At 36.1% G+C, this 25320-nt stretch overlaps 1 protein-coding gene across 1 annotated transcript in view; it reads right to left on the minus strand.

Moving 5' to 3' along the window:
- NBEA (neurobeachin) overlaps positions 1-25320 on the minus strand; it is a 620750-nt gene that overhangs the window by 26786 nt on the left and 568644 nt on the right. The window contains exon 49 of the mRNA XM_022574654.2: positions 13611-13778. Within this exon, the coding sequence (XP_022430362.2) occupies positions 13611-13778 (168 nt within the window). The remainder of the gene's footprint in view (positions 1-13610; positions 13779-25320) is intronic.

A 25320-nucleotide genomic window follows, 5' to 3' on the forward strand; every position in this document is an offset into this window, starting at 1 on the left:
GGTACCCTTCTACAGATCTCTGATACTCATCAAACAAAACAGATAGAGATTCCTGCTCTCGTAGAGGTTACATTCTAGCCAGGATGCCATAGGGGCTTACATTCAGCCAGATGTCACACAACGGCGTCCCATGGGCTAGATTCAGCTCACAGACATGGTTTCTATTTGAGCCAACATTTATAGGTTGGGAAATTTCATACAGTAATTTGGATTTTCTGGCTTCTCTCAGAAAAAATCAGAAGATCTGACATTACCTCATTAGCATTCCTTCATGGCAACACTCGTCAGGAGCACAGACTCTTTTTTAACACCCACCACTCATGTGACCCATGCACGCACTGCCATCTGGCCAGCTTCACTAGTTTATCCCCTGTCTGACCTCTATAGACATCAGCATTTGTGAATCCTTTTAAAATCTAATACTAAAACTTTAGCTTGAGTTACAAGAAATCTATTGCTTTATGTATCTTTTGCACTTTCCAGTGAAGAAAGGATGAACTAACATTGTATGTGGGAGCTCATGAGTTGTAAACCTTGGGAAATAAGTCTGTAAACCTAACTCGCTTCATTGAATCTAAGATGTTATCCATTATTGAAGCATCATTATTTTATATACGATGAAGAAGTACAAAATGATGCCAATTAAACGATGATGCACCATTGAAGGTAAGACACACTGTGATTTGGATTTTGAGATACAACAATGATGTACATCTTAGAATCAACAAGTTACAGTAACTTTTTACATATAATAGTCACCGATATTATAAGTCTTACATATTTCATACAAATCTAACATAAGTAATAGGCTTTAAACACTAGATTTTAAAACATGTGACTGACAAAACCTTTGCTGATTTATAAAAGGAAAGACTATGTATTCATTGGTGGACAACTCTTTGGTGGGATAACATGAAAATATGGATCTGCTTATACTTAAATAATAACATTAGGCCTTTGCGATTGCTGAACTTGCTATTTATTTTTTTTTTGAGGTTCAAGGAAGACAAATTCATAAAGTACACTAATCTTAGGTGTATAGGTTGATGAATGTGTGTGTGTGTGTGTGTGTGTGTGTGTATGTGTGTGTGTATTTTCTCCCCCTTATAACCACCACCCAGATCAAGACAGAGCTTTGGAATGAAATGGGCAGGTTCCATATCTTGATCTGAGCAGCAGCTACATGGGAGTATATAGATTCCTCTTTCCCCTCCCAGCCAATTCTTCTCACTCCTCAACATCTGCCAAGCTGATCGCTATTTTGATGTTTATCATCACTGACTATTTTTTCTGTTCTTGAACTTCTGACGAATGGAATCGTAAAATATATATTTTTGTGTCTACCCTTTTTTTTGGGGGTTAACATAAAGTCTGTGACATACTTCCTTGTTGTTGTGTGTCAACGGGTTTTTTTTTTTTTTTTGCTATCTAGTATTCCATTGTATTAATCTTCCACAATATATCAGTTCTCCTGTTGACGGACATTTGGGTTGTTAACAGTTCCAGGTTATTATGAATAAAATTGCTTAGAAAATACTTGTACATGTCTTTCGAAGGAGGTGAGTAGTTATTTCTGCTGGGTGTATACCTAGGTATGGGGCTGCTGAGTCATAGGGTAGGAATGTTTAGTTTTACTGCTAAATTGTTCTCCAAAGGGTTGTGCTGATTTTGAGTGTTTGTAAGCGTTTGTGAACGCAGAATGCAAAGGTCAAGTTGTAAATAGAGCAATGATTTAGACTATGTGGACTTTTAGGGCACTGATATGCTGAAACTCTTACATGTCAAACTCATTTGTGTCTGATAATTATTATAAAGAATACCACTTTACTTCTTCACCAGGAATTTTTCAGAGAGAAAGTTAGTCAAGAGATTTAAATTTTAATTGTTGTGTCGATTCTTGCTTATTCTTATAAAAATTATTCTGTGAATGTTTAATTAAAGCCGTCATCATGTATTTAGCATTTATTTTTCTTCCCAGCTAAAATCTGTCATGAAATAGGTAGGTGAAGGGAGGGAGGGATAAATTAGGAGTTTGGGATTAACAGATACACACTACTACGTATAAAATAGATAAACAACAGGCCCTACTGTATAGCACAGGGAACTACGTTCAGTATCTTATAATAACCTATAATGGAAAAGAATCTGAAAAAATATATGCATGTATATATAACTGGATCACTTTGCTATATACCTGAAACTAATACAACATTATAAATCAACTATACTTCAATTTAAAAAAAAGGAAAAGAAATAGGTAGGTTATAAAATTAGAGGGAAAAAAAAAGACTTTTTTTTTAACACCTTGGAGGAAGTTCCAAAACACAGAGTTTTGCAGGGGAAGGCAGAGAAGTGAAGAAAATGTGAAGTGAATTATGCTTAGGGGAACAATATAAGCACATCTGAACAGTACATGTGATTTTCAGATTTCATACACATATATGACACACAACTCAGTTTCACCTGCTTATATTTAATATAAAGCTCCTACTAGGGAAAGTTCCCATTAGGGACAGTTTCCCTCTTGTCCCTTCCCTACCTTCTGATTGTCCCCTTCCTTAGCCTTGTTAGGCTCGCTTTGAAAAATCCTCCAGGACCCACCTGCCAAGTTACAAAATTACCCACGCCTTCATTCAGCTCTCCTTTTTCTCACTTATTCTCAAGGAGCTCTCTCTAGTTTTTCATCTTCCCCACAGGTCAGGGGCACTGTGTATGGCTGTTTCATTGCTGTCACATACAAAGGTGCCCAGTTGGGGGACAAATGAGTGATAGAATCAACCCTAATTGCCAGAGGAAGGAGCACCTTTTGTAATTATCCTTCTAAAGAGGGTGGCTTTTTAAATTTGCACAAACAGGCCATATGTGTTCGCAATGGCTCTGACATACACCTTATTTCTTTGACCTGCTGCAGCTCTTGTTTAATTGCTTTTATTCCCCCCGCTTCTTACCTTCCCTCCCAAGAAAGTTCTACCTCCTCTATGAACAAAGATACAAGTTTGGGATTAAATTCTCAGAAAAGGAAGTGAACATGCTGTGGTGTATGTGTGTTATATGTATGCCTATTAATACAAAAGACTTCACAGCCAAGGTAAAGTAAATGTGGTGACAGCTAAGTCATAGTTTAGAACGACGTTCAAATTAATGATAAATTCAAAATATTCTAAAAGACAGAAATGAGGTGAACAAGTGTGCTTTCTCCTTCCCTCTGTGTTAGACTAGTTATCTATTTACACCTTCCCTTGTATGCACAAGCTAAAAACTTGATTAACGTCCTCTTTTCCTCAATGCAGGTGAGTTTAGCCCAGATACATTTTTCTCCCATAGAATCTTTACAACTTCTAGTCTTTTTTTGCAAATGTAATTTAGTATTGCTTTTCAGATGAAATGCCATCAGGTCTAAGGGCCATGAGAGAGACAGTGTGAGGAAGCTAATAAGGTAGGCTGTCAAATGACCTATTTCATCCAATTCTCTTGGTCTGTACAATCTTTTAAACGGTTTTCCAAAAAATCGGCATTTTATAAAGTACTACAGGCTATGCTATCCACAATGCAAAATATCAGACTATGTCCAAATTACCAGTCAATTATCGACAAGTTTCAGAAAATTGAAGAAAAAAAATAGTAAAAGCTTGGGAACACACAGAAAGATTTTCAAAAAAAATTTCCTTAGTACTGTGTGTATCTCTGTGTACAGCTCTTACTTAGAATGATTTTACTTTAACGCTTGAGAGTGGATATTCTTTTCTTTTTGTTTGACCAGAAATACAACTTTGACATACAGTTAAAAATATATGTGATTTTTATCCCTTCTGTTCTACCTCCAATTCTACCAATCCTATATCAAATAGGAAAAAATATGGAATCTTGAGAAGTCTGAAATAATAAAAAGAAAGATTGCTTAATGGCAGAATGTATTTTAAGTGATAAGCTTTTGCTTCTGGTTTATTATTGTAATAAAACGAGATCATATAAAGCATTACTTTTTAATGCTGGAAAAGCAGGAGCAAAATAAATCAAGCAAATGCTACCTGAACTTTATTATTTCTTGCCTTATAAACATTTAACTATATAAAAAATTAAAATGCTATTTTATATTCAACTGCTTCTAGTTTTTCATAGAAATTACAAAATAAAAGAACCAAGGTGTTTCCTTTGTTTTAACAATTGACTGCATTAAGGCTAAGCCTATACTAGCAAAATTATGAGAATATTTAAACAAATATTTGGTGACTCAAGTAAAAAAGAACCACATTTGCTTTAATTATCAGACTATGTTAGATGATATTTGAGGAAGGGGGCTTCTAGTTTGCTCATTTATCTGCCTCAGTGCTTGGTTTTATTCTTTTGGTATAAAACTAAAAAAAAAAAAAAAAAAAAAAAAAAAAAAGAGAGGAGACATCCTCCTGTTGATTCCTATTTCCTCCTTGGAATGATGAATTATAAGGATATTACATAATTGACTTAACAAATGAATGTGAAAAAACAAGCACCATATCCTCTAGACAGAAAAAGCTCTGTCTAGAACATTAAAAAAAAAATATTAGGTCAGTGCCAGTAGTGGCAAGCTCACTCAATTTTTCTACTTAAAAATAAGTCAGGTCAGGTAGAAAAAGTAGATGTATTTTAATGTAGCAGGTAGTGGTTTTCCTCCCCTGGATGCCTTATATACTCCTCCTAGAGTGGTGACTAACTCAGGGGAACAGAGAAGTGAGCTGGATCAGCATCCTTGCCCCTGGGAGATGGTCTCCAGGGACTGCATCACTGGTACTCCCTTGCTCTCTGGCTTCCCACTGGGTTTAGCCACTGAGAAGTCAGGACAAAAGATAGGAAGGCGAAGTATTTATTGTATGTTCCCTCATTGCCAAGTCATAGTTTGGCAGTGGCTGGGTTGCATTTCTCTACGTAACGCCACAGATCCTGATGGGTGACCACCCACCTAGGGCTACTTCTCCTGCCAGACTCTGGCAATAGCCCCCTGCCCCTATACCCTCAGGCCTAGGTGCGGTACCCAGATGTTAACCCCTGGAGGCTTCTCCTTCCCTTGGTCATCCACTTTATCCTGCCCCATATTTTTGTAAATAGGACTATTATTAAACTCTTCATTATCCCTTTAAAATTTGTTAGAATTTTGGTAATATTTATCACATAAAATTTTACAACATAAAATTTACCATCTTAACCATTTTTAAGTGTACAGTTCAGTAGTGTTAAATACATTCATATTACTGTGCAACCAATCTCTAGAACTCTCTTTATCTTGAAAAACTGAAACTCCGCACCCATAAGACAACTGCTCATTTCACCTTCCCCCAGCCCCAAGAAACCACCCTTCTGCTTTCTGTCTCTATGATTTTGACTATTCTAGGTACCTGGAATCATATAGTAATTTGTCTTGTTGTGACAGGCTTATTTCACTTAGCATAACATCCTCAAGGTTCATCCCTGTTACAGCATGTGACAGAATTTCCTTCCTTTTTAAGGTGAAATAATATTCCACTATCTGTTTATGCCATATTTTTTTATCCATTCATCTGCTGATGGACCCTTGGGTTGCTTCTACCCTTTGGCTATTGTGAATAATGCTGCTGTGAACATGGGTGTACAAATATTTCTTTGAAATCTTGCTTTCAATTCTTCTGCATATATAACCAGGAGTGAAATTACTAGATCGTATGGTAGGTCTCTTTTTAAGTTTTTGAGGAACCTCCATACTGTTTTCCAGAGACGCTGCACCATTTTACATTCTTACAGTAGTGTACAAAGGTTCCAATTTCTCCACATCCTTGCCAACACTTGCTATTGTCTGTTTGTTTGTTTGACAGTATCCAACCTAATGGGTGTGAGGTGGTACCTCACTAGGGTTTTGATTTGCATTTCCCTAATGATTAGTGATGTTGAGAATCTTTCCCTGTTCTTCTTGACCATTTGGATATCTTTTTTGGGGTCTTCATTATCCCTCTGAAAGGGTAATGTGCTGAGATCCTGACTGATACAACTAGGATTGGTATTAGGTATAATACATAAGAAAAATGCTGGTTAGCTTTTCCTTCATTTCCAGGTAGGACTGACAAAAAGGTGATTACATCTAAGCAAGAGACATTTTCGTAGAGGATTTAGAATATCTGGGGGATAAACACTGTCATAAGCTTCTTGGGGGAGGCCATGGAGTCTTTTTACAGTCTATACCTGTTAATCCTCAAAAAAAGAAAAAAGAAACTAAAACACTCTGTTCTGGATGATTTAGAGACTGACCTACCTGGAAGCAAGGGTTTTAGCAGATGATATCTTAAGGATGTTTCCAGGTTTTTGGTTCTTTGCCCACTTTTGGGTTGATCATTCAATAGTACTTAGTAGAAGACTCAGCCCAGAAATGCTTAATGATATGTGAGAGGAAACAGTACAATATCCCTGCCAAATTCTCCCTCGATGAATAAATTTATATAAAGCAAACTCTATGCTGGCTGATTCAGGAAATGGAGGAGGGAAGGAGGTTGAGGAGAGGGTGGTGGTGGAGGGGGAGGGAGGGAGGGAGAGAAGCAGTAGTACAGGTGGTGACCTTTCTTCACTACATGGAATAAGTTCACTTGGAGTGTCTGATTATGGAAAGAAAATAATAAAGTTGAAATAGATTTATTTGGTATGCGGGAAGATATCAAGACAAAGGTTCACCAGGTGCTGGTATAAACATTACAAAATGAAATCATTCACTTTTATTAAACTAAATTCAAATTAAAAATAGTATTGCATGTATTTGGCAGAACAAAATGCTCTTCTTTGATTTTGACATAAATGGGAAACAGTAATTTAGATATACTATATTGAGATCAAATGGCTTTAAACAGGCTCATTATCAATATGTTTAAAACACTTAAAAATGAGTCCTAAACATCTAACTGAAATGTTTATGTACTTAGCTTGAGTAATATCCACTTCAACAAACTGAAGCATGCAATATGTTTTGAATAATTGTTAATTTATGCTAAGGTAACAACTGTGTAATATAACTGAAATCTATGTTAATAGAAGATAAGGAAAGCCCTTCCAGCTATTTCTATTACAAACAGCAGGCTGCAATTTTCACCCTTCTTCCTTGTGTAAAATATGACTTTAGATGCTTGTAAAAGCGTTTGCTGTTAATTTCTGAAAATCAATAATTAGCATTCTCAGCACCACACAATAAAAATAACACAATGAGGGGAAAAAGCATATCTCACATAAATGACACACATCCCTCTTTGACTAACTGAATTATTTATGCTTCTCTATGGATGATTGATGACCATGGACTAGCTAAGGATTGCAGTAATTAGGAGAAAAGATAAACCTAAATTAAAGATTAATTCACTTATCGAAATTAAATGTGTCATTAATTTCCTTGATACTAATTTCTATATAGAAACTTTATTCATTGAATCATCTCAATGCATGCCTTATTGCTGTGGATGAGAAGCACATTAACAGATATATTTGAACTTATACTCTTACTAGTTTTAGGGATCATAATATTCTTATTGTTTCCAAAATGACTCTTTAAATGTTAAATAATACCTAATGTGTATTTTCACTCCGATAATTTAAAATGTAGGGTTTTTCTTTCTATTTTAATTTGGCTTTTGAATTTGTTAACATTTCTAGCTCAGCAAAATTTCTAGTAATTATAGGGGAGAAAATTAAGATGGTTTAAGAAATCTTTATCAGCCCTTTTGTTGATCATTTGTTGCCATCACGTCTCAGAATAATTGCCTAGGAGAAGAACCCTGAACCTCCCTCATCTGAAGACAATTGGGCATCATGGCACCAGTAAATAGACAATATTGTGCTACAACCCACTCAAGCGATGCAGGAGGGGGTGTTGTTATCCCTTGTCAGATCAAAGAAAGAAGTCAGAAATGGGGGAAGGAAAGAGGGATAACAAATTCACAGAAAGAATAAGCAGTGATTGTAGAGGCCATCAATGTTGTCGCTATAAACACCTTCATTTACATCATCAAGATGAAAAGTGGGTTAATTTTTTTCCTTATGAATTTTATGAGTTCATCTTCTAGGAAAGCCAGCATTGCAGATGTTTTGGTTAAAGACACATCTGTCTTCTTGGTTCTTGACAGCCCTATCATGTCAGTTCTCTGTAGTAGCAAGGAATGTTTCAGCAAGAAAATAAAGTGAAAACTGAAGTGATCTATTCTACTTCCTATGGCCATATTTTCACCATAGCAGATCCAAAGGACTACTTTGTTATCCCTGTCAGATCAAAGAAAGAGATAAATGAAGAAAATATAGCCTAAGATTAAGAAATATTAGTAACAGAAAATCAGACTAAAAATACCACATTTTTATGACTACTGTTAACATTAAAATGTATTCAATGTTTTGATATTCCCAGCATAAATAGATAAATGAGTAGATATGTATAAATAAATAAACGTTGCATTGCCCATATGTTCTAATAATTTTCCAGCAAAACAGCCTTTTATGGTAGGCTTATGTGTATACCTTTCACGGTCAAAGAAAAGTCATTTAAAACATTTTTCAACTTGGCAGTGTCGACTATAGAGATGACGGTATAGAGAAATAAATTATTAAAACAGAAGTTCTTCCAAGATACTTCATTTAATTATGTTTTAGGGTAGTAATAATCAATGTCCATGGTAGTGCTTTATACTTTACAAAGTATTTTTACATATCTTTTCTCATTTGATCCTCAAATACAGTCCTATGAGGTAGATATCATTTCTGTTATCATATTTTAGGTGGTTAAACAAAGGTCCATTAAAGTGACTTACTTATGTCACTCAAATAATAATGTTGGAGCTGTGATATAACCTATTATCTGATTTCCATCTTTCCACCATCTTTTATTGACTGCTAGGTACCACAGAATCATACTCTGAGGCAGATAGGCTGAGTAATTATATCCATGACGGTAAGAGTGATAATTTTTAAAAACAATTTTAGAATAAAATATTTTTCACTCATCGTAAGAGTACAGTAAATAATTGTTGTGGCATTTAATTTGTAATCTCTACTAACCAACTATTAACTATGGCATAATCTCGTAGTGCCTTTGGAACTCTCAGAAATTGATAAAATTTATGTTTTCTGGAAAGTGATTAGAACAAATGATCCAAAAAAATGACTGATAAAGATTTCTTAAAGCTACCTTAAAATTTTCCCTATAGCTACTGGAAGTTTTACTGAGTTGAAAGTTTTAACAAATTCAAAAGCATACACGAAATAGAAAGGAAACCTTACAGCTTAAATTAGTAAAATGGAAATGCACATTAAAAGTCCCCTAGATTTAAAGAAATTATTTTAGAAGTAAGAAGAATATCATCTCTAAAGCTAAGTAAGTGTTCTGTTGTTTTAAAATTCCTAGAGAATTTTTTTTCAAAATAAACCTGTTTGAACCCTCTCCCTGGATATTCTGAGATACACTCTAGATGGAGGAGGGGGGAATGGAGAGTGGATGGGGCTAGATGGATATGGCATGTGTATCTGAAGATAGTAAAGGGGGGTGGCGATACGGTATTGGTGAAATAAGAGGTAAACATTTTGAAACTGGGTGATGAGAACACCCAGAGGATTTGTTGCATCATTCTCTCTACTTTTGTAGGAAAAAAGAAAAAAGCTTTCCAGATGATTCTAACACACCTTTAGTAGAGCGGTGCTTCTTACACTGTAATGTCTCAAACAAGTCACCCAAGGATTTCCTTAAATGCACATGCTGATTTACTAGGTCAGGGAGGCCTGAGAGTAGAGTCTGAAGTTCTAACAGGTTCCCAGGTGATGCTGATACTGTTGGTCTACGGACCATATGTGAGTAGCAAGGAGTTAGAAAACCATGGGACCAGACACTTAACAAACCAGAATAGCTTATTCCCCAAGCAGGTCATAGGATTAAGTTCTTGGCCATCATTTGGTAAGTAGAAATATAAAGCAAATCACATAATTTTTATTAATATGTAAGAATGGATAAGAAAGATATTCAGTATCATGCTTAAAAAATGCTGCTCAAATAGTCAGATGAGCTCATCTATGAAAAAAAGTGTCTAGAAGATTATGATAAAAGCTAAGACTTAAGACAATTTAAATAATATCTAATATCCAACAGATCTAGTGTTTACATATTACGAAGAGCTTTGTACCAGAACGGTTCTGTCATGTTTCTGCCCAGAGGCTGTCATGATAAAGTTTATTATCAATTACTGCTGTACAAGTATAAAATAAGTTAAGCTGTCATATTTTTCTCAGCCAGAGATCCTAAACTGTCAAAGAACGTCAATTTTAAATCTGACATAGAGAAGAAAATTATCTGTTATTCTGACCTCTAATTTCTTGACATTTTAATGCCATAATTGCTGTGGTTAGTGCTGCTCCATGATTTCACCTGTCAAGGAAGAATGAATCAATAACCTCAAGCCATTTCTCAAATTTTAGCACTAACTTCAAAGCTCAAAGTTCTAGGCAGATTATGGGATATATATGTATGTATATATATATATATATATATATATATGTGTGTGTGTGTATATATATATATATTTTTTTTACAAAAGGGACATATGTAGATTTTTGTATATTAAATGTTTCCCCTTTAAATCAGTGTTTGATTAAGGCATTAAAAAATCATCTTCCTTAGGCTAGTTGGAGTTTAGTATAACTGTAGACTTCCTTTTTACCTTTGTGAAATATAGTGATCTTCACATTTAAAAAATACTAAGATAAACATTATCAAATAAAAGGAATGCACCGAGCTCAATAAAAGGCTTGACATTTTGAACGCTATTTTTTCCAAGAGCCTCTGTCTGACCATTTAGGTGGACAGCAACTCTCTCAAGTCACAGCACCGCAGAGCAGACCTCTGGGAGCTCAACGCTGATGCTCTGATGGAAGGCGGTGTGCTTTGCACAGCACCTCCTCACGGGGAGTGTAAATGAAAAGGGGAATAAATGACCAGGAGATATTGACTACGCTATACTTCGTTCCACTTATCCACAGGGTTCTTTCTTGTGACAACAGATGCTAGATGCTTCTATGCTGGCAAACGTATGTTCTGTACTATTCCTCCTTTGCAGAGAAAGCAATGGAGGAAGAGGGACATTAAATGACTTGGCCACATGAGGAAGCTCACAGGATTTAAGTGGATTCTCACCCTTTGCAGGTTCTTACCTGTTAATGCAGAACTTTTTTGTATGGAAATATGTTAGTCGTGGGGTAGAGGAGGTAAGGGTGGGGAGTGGGGAGAGGGACGGTTAACTCATATTCCTTGGAAGGTCATTTAATCTGTTATGTCTACAATGTGCTAAGTGGTTACCTAGTGGTCTTAAGGACCACCTAAGTATCTTCCTAAGCAATCTTGAGTTGACATAGGGCCACTGGGTCAGTGTGAATGCCTCTGCTGGTATGTGCTTGAGCCCATGCCGCCTGGCGGAAGGAAGGTAACAGCGTTCCAGGTATGCGCTCCCTCACCTAGTATTCTGAGAACTGACAGAAGAGTTTCTGGGTGAGAGAGATGGGTGAGGGGCTTGGGGAGGGAGGACATATATGCCACAGAATGACTCTGGGAGTTTCTCTAACGGAACCTCAGCATTCAGCAATTATGCCCTCAGGCTGGGAATGCTGGAAGGAGAGTCCTGGAGTAAGGCACTCCCAGTCTGCCTCACTGTGAGGTAATCAGGAGCTGTAATGTATTATTGTTCAGATTGCCTATATAATGACAAACATTGTGGCTGAACCGCTCCTCTCCAACAGAATATTTTTTTAATTATGCATTTTCATGTAATGTTTCATTAGGAATTTCTAGAGTTTGACAGTTATACATAGTTTTTATTACTGTCCAAAGCAATGGTGTGCTATTTTGTAGAAGCAGGTATTTTTATAAGATTCGAGTAATAAACACTATATCCGTGTAAAGAAAGTCTCAATTCTAATTCCATTTTCCTTCTATTCTCTCATTTATCTCTTTATTTACTGTCATTTAAATATGAAAGATCTGCTATTTTCAGTCAATTTTAATGCTGCCTTGCACTTTCATTATGTACAATATACTTAAAATATTTTTATTTTGCCCAAGAGGATTAACTTGTAACTTTCTTTATAAGGACAGCATGTTACAATGGACAAAAATGTATGCTAAAATATTCAGGAGCAAAAATGTCTATGACATTTAAAAGTCAAAAAACCATTTGGAGTTGGAATAAAAGGATAAGCTATTCCAATTATTTTCTTTTTTATCTGATTCTAAAGGTATTGGTTCTGAAAGGAGAATATAGTTGGTAAGATGTTTCTAAAACTGGGCCATGTGTTAAACAAAGGTGTATTGTTAAGAGAATAATTAAGCTCAGAATTAGAATCCCCAGTTGTGTACAAACTAATCACATTATTTTGTAGAGAAAATCCCTTATTTCACCAACTAATTTTATAATATCTGGCTCCTCTCTCATTCATTCATTCTCTGTCCCTATCTCTTTCTTCCAGCTTCAGGCAATAATCCCATTTCCTTGTGCACACAACATGGTATAACACTGCACCTAATAATGTGCTTGCAATGTGTTCTCCAAATATTTAGCCCTAAGGATCCAATGATCAATGATCATGAGGCTCTTCTCTTCCCTTTCCTCTTCTCTGCTTGAAGCCATACAAATGGAGTCATTTTGTTTTTATAGACGTCTATAGGAAATAACTTTATGGATGTAAATTTTTCTTTTAGAGCTTTATTTCCCAAATCTATGAGTTTTTCACCTCTAAAATTAAAAATAAAAAAATAAAAAAGCATTCCACTGACTGGAAATGGAGAAGTGATTACTTCTTTTGCATAAAGCAGATGGCAGATATCTGGTAGAATGGAAGACTGGGATACAGCTTCCTTGAAGCAAGACTCATCTAGCAGCTGTTGCATCTTCACTCTTTTCACCTATCTGAAATAATTTTGTGCAACGTTGAAATGATTTAAATAATATATTTGATGAATATTTTCATAAAAAATAATTATACACATACTATAGTATATAATTCCCAAATGTTAGCTATAAAATTTCAGGGTGAGAACACACAGGAATAAGATACTATAACCTCATCTTTTTTATTGATGCATTTTTGAGAACATACAGGGATAAAATACTATAACCTCCTCTATTTACTGATGCATTTTTGAGAACATATAGGAATAAAATACTGTAACCTTATCTATTTTTTATTGATGCATTTTTTAAGTATTCTGTCTAGAAGACTGTAATTCTGCTTTTATTAAAAAATAGATACTGGCAGATTATTTTAATGTGAACTATTCATATTTAAATACTCAACTAGGTTTCATTAATTAATAACACACATAAGGCATCAAGCATTTTAGTGAAGATGCTGAAGTAAAACAAACAAAATAGGAATATTGAAGTGCATTGTACATATCTGCATTTCAAAAAGGAACTACATGGTGGTCTCATTACTTGTTTTTGACATATAACACTCACTTTTCCACATTTGTCAAGAACCTGAAATCTATGTTTTCTAAAAATTTACATTGAAAGGAAATTTATACAGAAAGAGATGCAAAGCCACATTTCTGCTGAAGGGATGACAGAAATTTTCATAACAATATTCAACTTATTACCTACCTCCCTCAGCACAGGGTCAGTGATACTGTCCAGGTTCACAGAGCCTTCATAGGTTAAGTAGTGAAAAACATTTACAGCCCGGACTGCTTCTGGTCCTCGCTGCTTGTAGCCAAATATAAGGTCAATCCACTGATGGAGTTGGCAAGAAACAAATTCACTTTCCAGGGCCTGAAATCAGTCAAGACAGAAATAAGACACCATGCAAATTTCCCTTTCTCTTACTTTGAAATATTCTATATAAATAAGTAGAACACATTCTTTGCATTCCTGTATTTTATCTGTACCTATTAAGACCTATTCTTAGGAGTGACAAAATACAACCTCTAATAAAAGAGACCTAAAAGAAAATTTTCTTTCTAAAATACTTAATGTTCTCTTGGCTTAACTGTATATGTGATGTGAATTTTAATATTAAATAGATTTCTTAAAAAGACACATTCATGGGGGCTTCCCTGGTGGCGCAGTGGTTGAGAGTCCGCCTGCCGATGCAGGGGACACGGGTTCGTGCCCTGGTCTGGGAAGATCCCACATGCCGCGGAGCGGCTGGGTCCGCGAGCCATGGCCGCTGAGCCTGCGCGTCCGGAGCCTGTGCTCCGCAACGGGAGAGGCCACAACAGTGAGAGGCCCGCGTACCGCAAAAAAAAAAAAAAAAAAAAAAAAAAGAAGACACATTCATGTTTAAAAGTAATTTGAAATGCCTGTTTTAACGCCATTTACAACAACTTCATTTCTAATTTTTAAATATTAGTTTGAAGCTAAACAATTTTATTAGAAACTTTGATACGTACTTATTTTCCTGCCTGAAGTCTTCAAATTTACCTCTAAAACTACTAAAAGTGAATGCCTTCCTTCTGTTATGAATGAACTCTGCTATTACACGGTTTAGGAACCAGTGGGTAATTTTAGATGTTTGCTAGCCAGTGGGAAATGAATGGAAATTACTGAGAGTCAGTGACCATACAAAACCTCCATAAAGAGTCAAAAAAAAAGAGACCTTTTCAGTTCCTAAGAAGCCATCATAAACGTCCTAGAGGGGCCCTGGCAGGTAGGCAAGGAGTTCTGGTCACACATGTGGTATGAGCAGTGACAGTCACAGTGTAGTTCACTGTGCCTCTCACCTCCTGCACTCATTCATCATCAATTTCTTATTGATTTTAAGGACACACTGATTTCAGCAGCATGAGGAAAAAGCTGTAGAGCTAGCTTCCTAAATTTCAACTATGCAAAGCTGTAGAAAACAATTTTTGAAATTACAGCTGTAACTAAATATGTGAATGAAGTCATTCTTTGGCTGCGTGACCCTGATTTCTAAGGTGCTGAAACCAGCTTGGATTCACTTAATCAATAAATGGTTTCTTAAATTAACCCTCTGATAATTATATCAGTATTTCATTTTTTTAATCTACAAAATATCTGAGTGATAATTTCAACTTTTCCCGTGATGACATTTAACTAGTAACTTATTCCCCTCAAACTCCCTTTTTATCTATTCCTTTTAAAAATTTTGGTATTTTATTTACACCAGTTATTGTGGACGTTTCTCATTCAGAAATATAAACAATTAGATTTTATAAAAGGCTAGTTTTCATACTAAAACTAAACAGAATTTCTATACTCTGTATCTCATTGGTCTTGACATAATAGTTTGGACTAGAACACAGGAAAAGGGACTAAAATACAAAAGAGATGTTGGTTAAAATTCTATACTGATTAAGTCTATCATATCGGTTTGGTCAATCTGTATAAATGAGAAGTTGGTAATTATTCAGTAATGTTTTCAGTGCATGGTACAATAAACGAGAGGATGAAAAAAATGAATAAATGGCAGTTCACTAGAGAGTCGCTATTGCCCAAGTCTGTTCACTGGAATTCAAAATAGTAGTGAAATCAGAAATATTATTTAAGGGAAGATCTTACCAACATAATCACATAATCAGCTCAGCAGCAACCATTTCAGATCAATCTTATAGACACCACTAGACATATTTGGAAAGAAAGGGTCAATGAAATGTATTCCATTCGAATAAAACAGTTACTGAACTAAACGCCTAATGCAATGATGAGGGTTGGAAGGAATGATCATCTTTCACTAACATGAGTTTTAAAACATTTATTTATTATCTCCAACCACTAACTTTCATTTTCCTCTGCCATGGGCAGTGCGTATAATTTGTTTAATGTTTCTCCTTTTGTTTACATGTGTTTTTATAAAACACTACTCATGTAATGTATTCCTGTGTGTATGTATTTTTGATTTATAAAAATGGAATAGGGTTACAGATTTCATTTTGTTTCTTACTTTCTTCACTTAGCCTTGCTTTTTAGGATCTACCTGTGTATAGGTAGTCTACTGCTTCCAGTGGCTGCTCAGAACTCCCGCAGTAAAGAGCACTAGACTGCCTCTAACTCGCCATGACACCATGCTGAGATGAATGTCCTCTTTTGCATCCCTGTTTGGCTCTTTGTGAGAATTTCTTTGGGGCATATAATCTGGAGTAGGACTGATATGTCCCTGCACTAGATGTGCATAAACTGAGTCTGAGTCATCAGTGCAGACTGGCTGCCCCTGTCTCCCCTCCCTCCAGCAGTGCCTGGAAGTTTCTACATGGCCACATCTCCATTGACAACTGGTATTATCCCAGCGTTTAATATTAGCCTGTGTAACAGATACAAAACAATATCCCATTGTTGTTCTAATATGTTTTCCTCTGATTACTGAGGAATTTGACAGCTTTTTAATATACTTGTTGGCCATATGGGTTTCCTCTTCAGTATACTTCCTGTTCAGGTTCTTTGTCCATTCTTTTCTGGAGGTTCCTGTCTTTTACGTTGTTACTTTGCAGGAGTTCTTTATATATTTTAGATAGTTGTTTCTTGGTTTTAAACATTGCAAATGCATTCTCCCAAATGTCCCATGTCTGTTAAATTTATCCATGTCACTCTTGGTTGAAGAGAAATTCTTAATTTTGAGATAATCAAAATTTTTTTTGTTACGTTTATGATTTTTGGATTTAGGTTTAAAATAACAAAGGTAACTTTCTGTATTTTGATGTGTCAGCTTTATATTTATGGTTTTACTTTTCATATACTGGTCCTTATCTAGAATCCACTTTCACTCATATGTGGTATTAGATAGAGATCCAGTATAATTTTTGTTAATATAGTAAGTCAGTTTTTCTAATACCATCTATTAAATAAACACACCTTTCCTGAGTGATGTGTGCTGTCATCTTTAGTGTGTGAATATATGTTTGAAACAAAGATATAAAACTGCTATTGTTTACAGATAATATAATAATCTACCTAGAAAAAGCAATACAATCCTTCCCCCCTTCTTTCATTCATTCATTCATTCCTTCCTTCCCTCCTCCCCTCTTCCCTTTCTCCCTTCTGCTTTCTTTCTCTATCTACCTACCTACCTACCTTCTTATCTATCATCTATCTAGATATGTGTGTGTGCCTCCAGATCTTTGCACCTTTTATTTCTATTGTTATCTTTATTTCTTATATATCTTAATATCTGGTAGATTTATTCCTTTGAGAGTCAACTCAGCTATTTGTGGACCTTTACTCTTCCCTATAACTTTTATAATAAGTGTATAGATACATCAAAATAATTTTGATTGGGATTCCAATAAGTTTATAGATTAATTTGGGAAAAGTGATATTAGGTTTTCCCATCGAAGGTCTCAGAATTTTCTATGTACCATATTAGATTTAAAAATTAATATTTTCACTGTAAAGGACATGGGTATTCTTGATTAATTCCCAGGCAGTTCATAAGTTTTGATGCAACTATAATATTTTAAAAATTATATTTTAAACCCCATTATTAATGATGTAGAAAAATGCTACTGATTTTTATAAGTTGATTGTGTTCCTGGCAACTCTTACTAGTTAACTTCTTTATTTTTCTTATATAATTGTTCTCAACCTTGAGAACTATATTAAACAACAGTGGTGATATGACATGGAACATCACTGTCTTTTTCCTGATCTTAAAAGGGTCAAGACACACACACACACACACACACACACACACACACACCCCATGTATTTAACAAACGGTTGGGTTGTTAGGTAGCATTTTATTTACAGTTTTTGTATTTATATCCATACTTGAAATGGCTTTATTTCTTTTTTCCTTTACTTCCCTCTACTCTGGAATCAAGATCACAGTAGCCTCATAAAATGAGCTGGATGGTTATTATGTTTTCTGGAATAATTTGCATAAGAAATGAATTCCTTACCTCTTGAAAATCTGGTAGAATTCACCTGTAAAATAATATGTCCTTGGATATTTTGGGGGCTGGGAAGATTTACTACTTAAATTTCTTTAAGGCTTATAAGTCTTCTGGTGTCAATTTTGATGTTTTATATTTTTCTAGATATTTCTAGATATTTATCCACTTCATCTCAGTTTTAAAACTTATTAGCTCATGGCTATCTATAATAATCTTTAATTAAATTTAAAAATTTCTATGTCTACAGTTACCCTATTCTATTCTATATGTTAGGTAGCAGAGTGAATCAACAAACAAACAAACAATCAAAAAATAATTTTGCCTCAGGTTTTTTTTTGGGGGGGTTATAAAATTAAATGACAAAGGAACAATAAGGTAGTAGATTAAACAGATAGTCTTACAGAGACTGTCTTGCTAATCACTGCAGTTATAACATTTAAAAGCTAAATCTGGTTCTAAATCAAATGCATATCTAAGAATTGAATTTTAGATTTCACATAATTAAAGCATAAAGACCTATCTAAAGCTGAAACCTGACACTGAGACTTAACTGTATTCTAAACAGTATTAATCTGTTAGTAAATGCATGCTATCTGCTTATTTGTTCTTTTTAGAACTATGTTTTCATGCACAAACCTATTTTGGACTTTGAAACAAGATTTTATTGCAAACACTCACAACTGAAGAATAGAAAGAAATACTTGATTACTAAGCTATTAGGGTTATAATGGTCTTAATAGCTTGCTTTACCCTCTCCTTGCATACCTAAAAGCAGAAGCAATTGCTTTAAGCCTAGATAAACCAATTCCCAATCCATAATTCTACCCTGGGGATCTGGGAGGAAGGAAATAAAGAGTGAGATTTAAACCTGAGAGGATATCTCTTAGATGAATAATAGTTACCTAGTATCTAATTTCAATATTGTCCCATGGGTATTAGAACGTAGAGAATTCTTTCTCTAACGGGTTTAGGACAAAGCAGCTCAGAAACTTATGAAAAAGGGAACTAGGCTAGTGGAATGAACTGTGAGGAGAGAATTTTGTTTTCTCCAGAATTCTTCTATTTAAGAATACTGCATTTCTCTCTCTCCTTCTGGACCATACCAAGAACATTTCCAAGCCCTTTCTCTTGTTGCCTCAAAAATCTGCTTCTGATATTGAAAAAATTCTCCAAATAGAGTTGCATATATTCCAGTGGACACTTAGAAAATCACATTGCTATTTCTTCTGTAGTGTCTATACTGGCTTCTCTTCACGATTAAATTGAAATTATAGCTATTACCCAGTGAAAGATTTAATTATTTTAAATAAAGGTAACATAGTTGTTTTAAATGTTTATTTTGGGGGGCTTAAATTATTCTCTTACTTGATTGCTTCCTGGGTGTATAATACAGTGGATTATTTTCCATTCCCACTAGCACCATCCTAGTCTTAGCTCTCATTGCTCTCCACGTGGGCTATTGCAATAGACTTTGACCTCTTCCTCTACTCAGGGGCTTGCACCCTGCTGGTGGAACAGACTTTTGAAACCATCATGCTCTTACTGTCATCCTCGATTTCAAATCTTCCAAGGTTCCTCCTAGCATAACACATTCAGTGTAAACTTTACTTGACCCCTAAGGACTTTCAAACCTTGATCCGACCCTACCCCATGATTTCTTTGGGCTTCTAGATACAAATTCTTGGCTCCAGCAGCACAGTTTACAGCCCCGGCACATTAGTAGCTGGTATGACCTCTGAACCTTTGTTGCTCCTTTCACCATAACAGGAAAGCATTTCATCCTCCTGCTTCCTCTTCATGTCCCAGCCATCCTCACTCAAGCCCAATGTCTGTTTCCTGAGTTCTCCAGCTCAGAGTCTATGAAGTCTTCTATGAATTTCTATGACACTTACCATCAGTACCCTCCTGTTTAATGTAGTAAATAATGTATACAAATTTACTTGTGAAAATCAATTTGCATATAAATTGTAAACTGCTAGACAAAGGGAATGGGGTTATTACCAATTAACACTTAATTGTTTCAAACATGCCATACTATATTCTCAATTAGCATCCAAGCATCTGGAACTTAGGGACTATACCTAATGCTTCTTTTACATTTCCTATAGCTCCTAACTCAGCATTAAATGATAAATATTTAATAAATATTTATTGGCTGATTATTTAAGCAATGGGAAAGATGTGTTGGTCACAAGAAGGAAGAAAATAAATGTCAGGAAGTGAGGGTGGGGGTGGGAAATTCATTCATTCATTCATTCATTCATTCAACAAATATTGACTGACCATCTGCTATGTGCCAAACACTATTCTAGACCCTAGGATCACAGCAGTGAATACGTGAAACCAAAGTCCCTGTCAGAAAGTTTACATTGTAGTGGGGAGAGACTAGTAATAGTAATTAGTAAGAGAGTATGTCTGAAGGTGATAAATGCTAAGGAAAGGAGAAAGACAGGAAAGAAAGTTAAGAGGTATGTATGGATGGGGAGGGGATTGCTAATTTAGAGGAGGAAGTGAGAGAAGGCTTCCTTGAGTTTGTGACAATTAAGGACTACAATGAGGAAGTAAACTGTAAGGACATCTGAGGGAAGATGATCTCAAACAGAGGGATCAGTCATTCGTTTGTTCATTCGTTCATCATTCATTCATTCAATATGGAGCACCTCCTATGTGCCAGGAATTATTCTAGGCCCCAGGGATACTGTGAGAAACAAGACAAAATCTCTGATCTCCAGGAACACATCCCACTGAAATGCAAATAATCAAGGTGAATACAGCCTAAACTCTCTCCAGGCCCAAATTACTGACCACCTACCACATGTCAGATGCTAGCTTTGGAGGATATACACATGAATAAGTGTGCCACATCCTCAAAAAGATCACAGTTTGGTGGAAGATAAACATGTTGACTTGGGCTTTTCCTGCTGCTCGAATTTCTGCTAAAACTCTAATACGATGATATTAGAGTTATTCCCCACCCCATTCTTTTTCCAGAAGAATTACTTCTTCTAGAAAGTAATCCATCTCTGCTGCTCTAGCCATCACCACTCAGCACACTTGCCCCCACCTTTCCTTTTACCTGGCTCTGTAGGACTAGAGAAATCTAAGGGAAAAAGGTCACTACTAGGAAGTTGCAGAGGGAAACTGTTGTCTGTAACTTGAAAATACATCCAGAATTGATTAAGTTCTTACTACCTTCACTGCCACCATGCTGGTCCAAGCCACCATCATCTCTCACAATACCTCCTGACAGACGTGCCTGATGCTACCCTGTGCCTCAACAGTTCATTCCCATCACTGCAGCCCGAGTGATCCTTTCACAGCACAGAAAAATCATAGAACTCGTCTGCTTAAAGCACTGCAACAACTCTTGATTTCACTCAGAGTAAAAATGCAAAGTGTTTCAATGGCCTTCAAGGCCATATGTGATTTGCATCTGTTACCACTCAGTCCTCTCCTCCTACTGTGCGCTCCGTGTTTATCCTACCCCAGCCCACTGGCTTCCTTGCCAAGCACAGCCCTGCCACAGGGCCTTGGCCCGGTAGTTCCCTCTGCCTTCACTGCTCTTTTCCCAGGACAGGAAGAGTCTCTGGGTCACTCTCTCACGTCCTTCAGGTCTTAGTTCAAGTCTCACCGTCACAGTGAGGGGATCCTGACCATCCACCCCTGTATTTCTGATCCCCTTGCTTTGCACTTCTTTTTTCCACAGTACTGATCACCTGCTAACGTTCTAGATATTTTACTTATTAATTTCTGTTGATTGTCTGTCTCTCTTTGATCAAAAGTAAGCTCCATGAGGGCCGAGATCTTTGTCTGTTGTTTCACCGGTATACTCCAAACACATAAAATAGCGCCTGCAACGCTCGATAATGATCTGTTGACTGAGCGTTGACTGAGGCTGTATGTTTATTCATGCGTGTTCCTAACTGAAGTGTGAGCTCCTGAAGGCCACTGGCTGCGTGGCTCACGCTTGTGTCTCCAGAGCCTAGAGCGGTCTGAAGACAGTAACAGGCCCTCAATGATGGGGGTAAATGAAGGGATTTCTCTGCTTTACTCTAGCCTTATTTAGAGTAGGATTCATGGCCAACTCTTCTTTGTGTTTTCCATAATACCTTACTCAGAACTGGCTCTCAATAAAGGTTTATGTAATGAGCAAATCCCCAGTTTCAGAGATAAGGGAGACTGTGAAGCTCCAAGAGATAAGGCTGTCTTATCCATCCAGTGTCCCGGCCAACAGGTGGCAGGGCAGGCACCCACATACAAGATATCTATTGCAGTATATATACTTTTTCCATCTCAATATTTTAAGATGCTGCCAAAGACTTCCAAAAATTCTTATGTTATGCTATTTGCTTAAACTTCGCTTTTGAGCAAGGTATTTTTTCAGTACAATATACCCTAAACGCACATTTTTGCCTATCACGAAAGAGGCTTTTTCCTTAAAAAGTGAGAATCTAATAAAGGGTGTAATACAGTCAAAGCAAAACCACACCCCACTGTGCTCTCTGCTCAGCGTGCTGCGTCCCGCCCTGCGGACAGAACGGTCTGCGCCTGGTCCCATGGCACCAGGAACATGCCGGGCGGAGGGCTGGAGAGATTAGTTGTGCACATCCGAGACAGGCCTTTTTCTGAAACAAATCTTTAAAAAGGGCAGATTATGATTGATGAACCCAGCATTAAGGTAATGCTATCAGACATACTTTCTATTTCTGCCCTTCGTGAGGGGGTCAGATTATAATCACGTTAGAACTGAACACAGTGCTTTATTAATGTTTCATGACTGAGTCGGTCGCAATCAGCCTAGCTTCGTGTGGATAAACTAAACCTGTTCTTGATGTATGAACTCAATGCACTGAGAATTTATTGAAATGTCTACTAAAAGTGTCTCTATCACCTTTCTAGGTTTGCTAATGAAACCAAATTTTGAATTTCACAGTTCTTCAGTGAAACACAAACCTTGTCACCATATTTACAAAATACAAACAACTCTAACCAATTATATATATTGTTGTCTATAAATAAAATAACAACAGACTAAAAGAAGTACATCATTAAAAATTCAAAGTATTGTTTCATTTTAAAAAATAAGAAAAGTGAATGAGGCTGTCAGCACGTAAAGGCGTCTACAAATGCCTTTTTAATTGCTGGCACGGGATAATGAAGCTGATCATTTATAATCAATGATACCATCACTTTTTATAACATTATTTTTGTCTTCTTTGCCTTGAATTTCTTAATGACAGCTTGAGAGAAGAAGGAGGGAATGCTCCTTTGTATGGATACAGAATACTAATCCACACAAGAGCCGAAGGCTTTTTTACCACTGTGAATGTCATTTCTTTGGGCTATATGACATTTTCATTTTATACTTTAGGCTCATTACAAAGAACTCCATCAAATAACTGAAGATAATCCCAGTCCAAATTATAAATATACTAGAGCGCATTTTCTCTAAACCCATTCCATTTCATAAGCACTAAATCCTGTGTGAGCTACCCAGCCAGTATAAAGTTAGAAACTTTCAATGCTACAAAATAATAATAAAAGGTGGATGCTGTATTCATGGAATTTATGGAAAGCTTATGAAAATTTAAAGACTTCTATATTTTATATTATCACCCAGGTAATTATAGAAATATTCATCAAGTCAATATTTCTTCAGCAAAAAAAGAAGATAGGTAGATAATTGGTTACATTTTCCAGTTTTAACACAGATGGCTGACCTTATTTCTTCATAACATCAGTATGATTATTTCCCATCAGTATGACGGGAAAATGGACCAGAGGTTGGAGCAAAGGAAACCATACATAGGGTGCTGTGAAGGAAAACTTCAAGTTAAAGAAAAGTACAGGAGACACTGAGACAGGAGAGCAGCTGTAGACACACGCGGCTACATTTTCTAACGTGACTTTTGATAGCTCTGATGCTTTAACACTCTTCCCAGAGGCAATAGCTCGGGTCTGCCCTTTAGCTCAATTCTGATGCACCAAGAACGGCAGCTATAGACATAGAATCTTTTGATACACATGGTAGCTTTCCCTTTCTATTCTGTAGAGTCCCTTCAAGGAAAACCCAGGGAAAGAAGACAAAGAATAACCACTTCTCAAGCCACCTGTTACGTGCTGGCTAGGCACTTGCTACATAGGATCAGTTTAACCTGTCATTGCCTCCTGGTGTCCCAGGGAACCAAGACTGGGGCAGTTTGATTTTCCCAACTAAGCAGAATTTTGTGTAAAACCTTTCATTCCATGGAGTAAAGGTTTAGTTCACAAGTCTTACCAAATTCATAATGCCTATAAGATACCAAGAATTTGGTTTTGAATAGAGAAAAAAAGTGCCTTGCTTCTTTCATTTCTTCATGGAGCCAAGTTGGAACTTATTACTTACAATAAAAATGTACCATTCATTTCTGAAAATGTTTTATGACATTTTCAGAAATGCACAAGTGTTTATCTCTCATACTTTAGTTATAAAAACTTATTCTTTTGAACAGATGAAAGCAAATCTTTGAGGAACAGTTACTTCACCAAATCATATGCAATCCTTATAGTTCCTAGTACACTGAACACAAAGGTCGATGCATATGTGTTTACAGTGATACTAAATAGTGAGATTTATTTTGAAGAAGCACTGTGTTCTGACTTAAAGTTTGCTCAGCAGTGCTTCAGCTCCTAGAAAGACAAAATATAAGAGCTAAGAGGTGCGTAAACAGAAGTCAGTTCTTGAACTGGTAATGTTAGGACCAGGAGTAAATTATTTATTATATTATATTTATGTGCAATAGAAGTACTCTGAGCAACTATAAATATATAAAAAATAATTTATTACTCAAAATTTGCCTTTGTGTATTTTATTCTCTCTTAAAATAAGAGGGGAAAATCTATTTTAGAGTTTAAATTGTTTTTACAGTGTTATTATCCTTTCTCAGGCTGTATCTTTCAATGAATAATCTGCTAATTCTCTTAAAACCCAAATGATATGAGACCATTTTGTGAGAATCAGGTATTTCTAAGGAAAAGGGATTTCTAAAAACTCTTATGTGGTGATTGCATGAATAATAAGACAGGCCAGAGTGTCACTGATTAAATCTGAATCATAAGTCTGAGTCAAATTAGGTGTTTGGAGGTCATCCATGCTTAGCTAGATACAGATAGTTTGCAAATAACACACAGGTTGTATTTCAAAGTGCTTTCTAATTTGGTGTTTGGAACATATATTGCAGTAGAAACAGTATTAGTCTAATCTGGATTGATTCTCAAGTCGATCTATAAAGCCATATTTTGTTTAAAATATAGGTGAACTTTTAAAGTCTGTAAATGGGTATAGGGGACATGACATTCAGAGTGCCAACTTGTGATGCCAGGCACGGTGAGTAAGAAAAGGCACTTGGGTCCAGACCTGGGGTCAGTCACTTTGCCTTTCTGTGTCTCAGTCTGCTTATTCAAATAAAGGTCTGCTCCGGGTCTCA

Source organism: Delphinapterus leucas, chromosome 18 (assembly GCF_059928025.1).
Source record: "Delphinapterus leucas isolate spDelLeu-1000000601 "Yukka" chromosome 18, BTC_Dleu_Yukka2, whole genome shotgun sequence".
Lineage (NCBI taxonomy): Eukaryota > Metazoa > Chordata > Mammalia > Artiodactyla > Monodontidae > Delphinapterus > Delphinapterus leucas.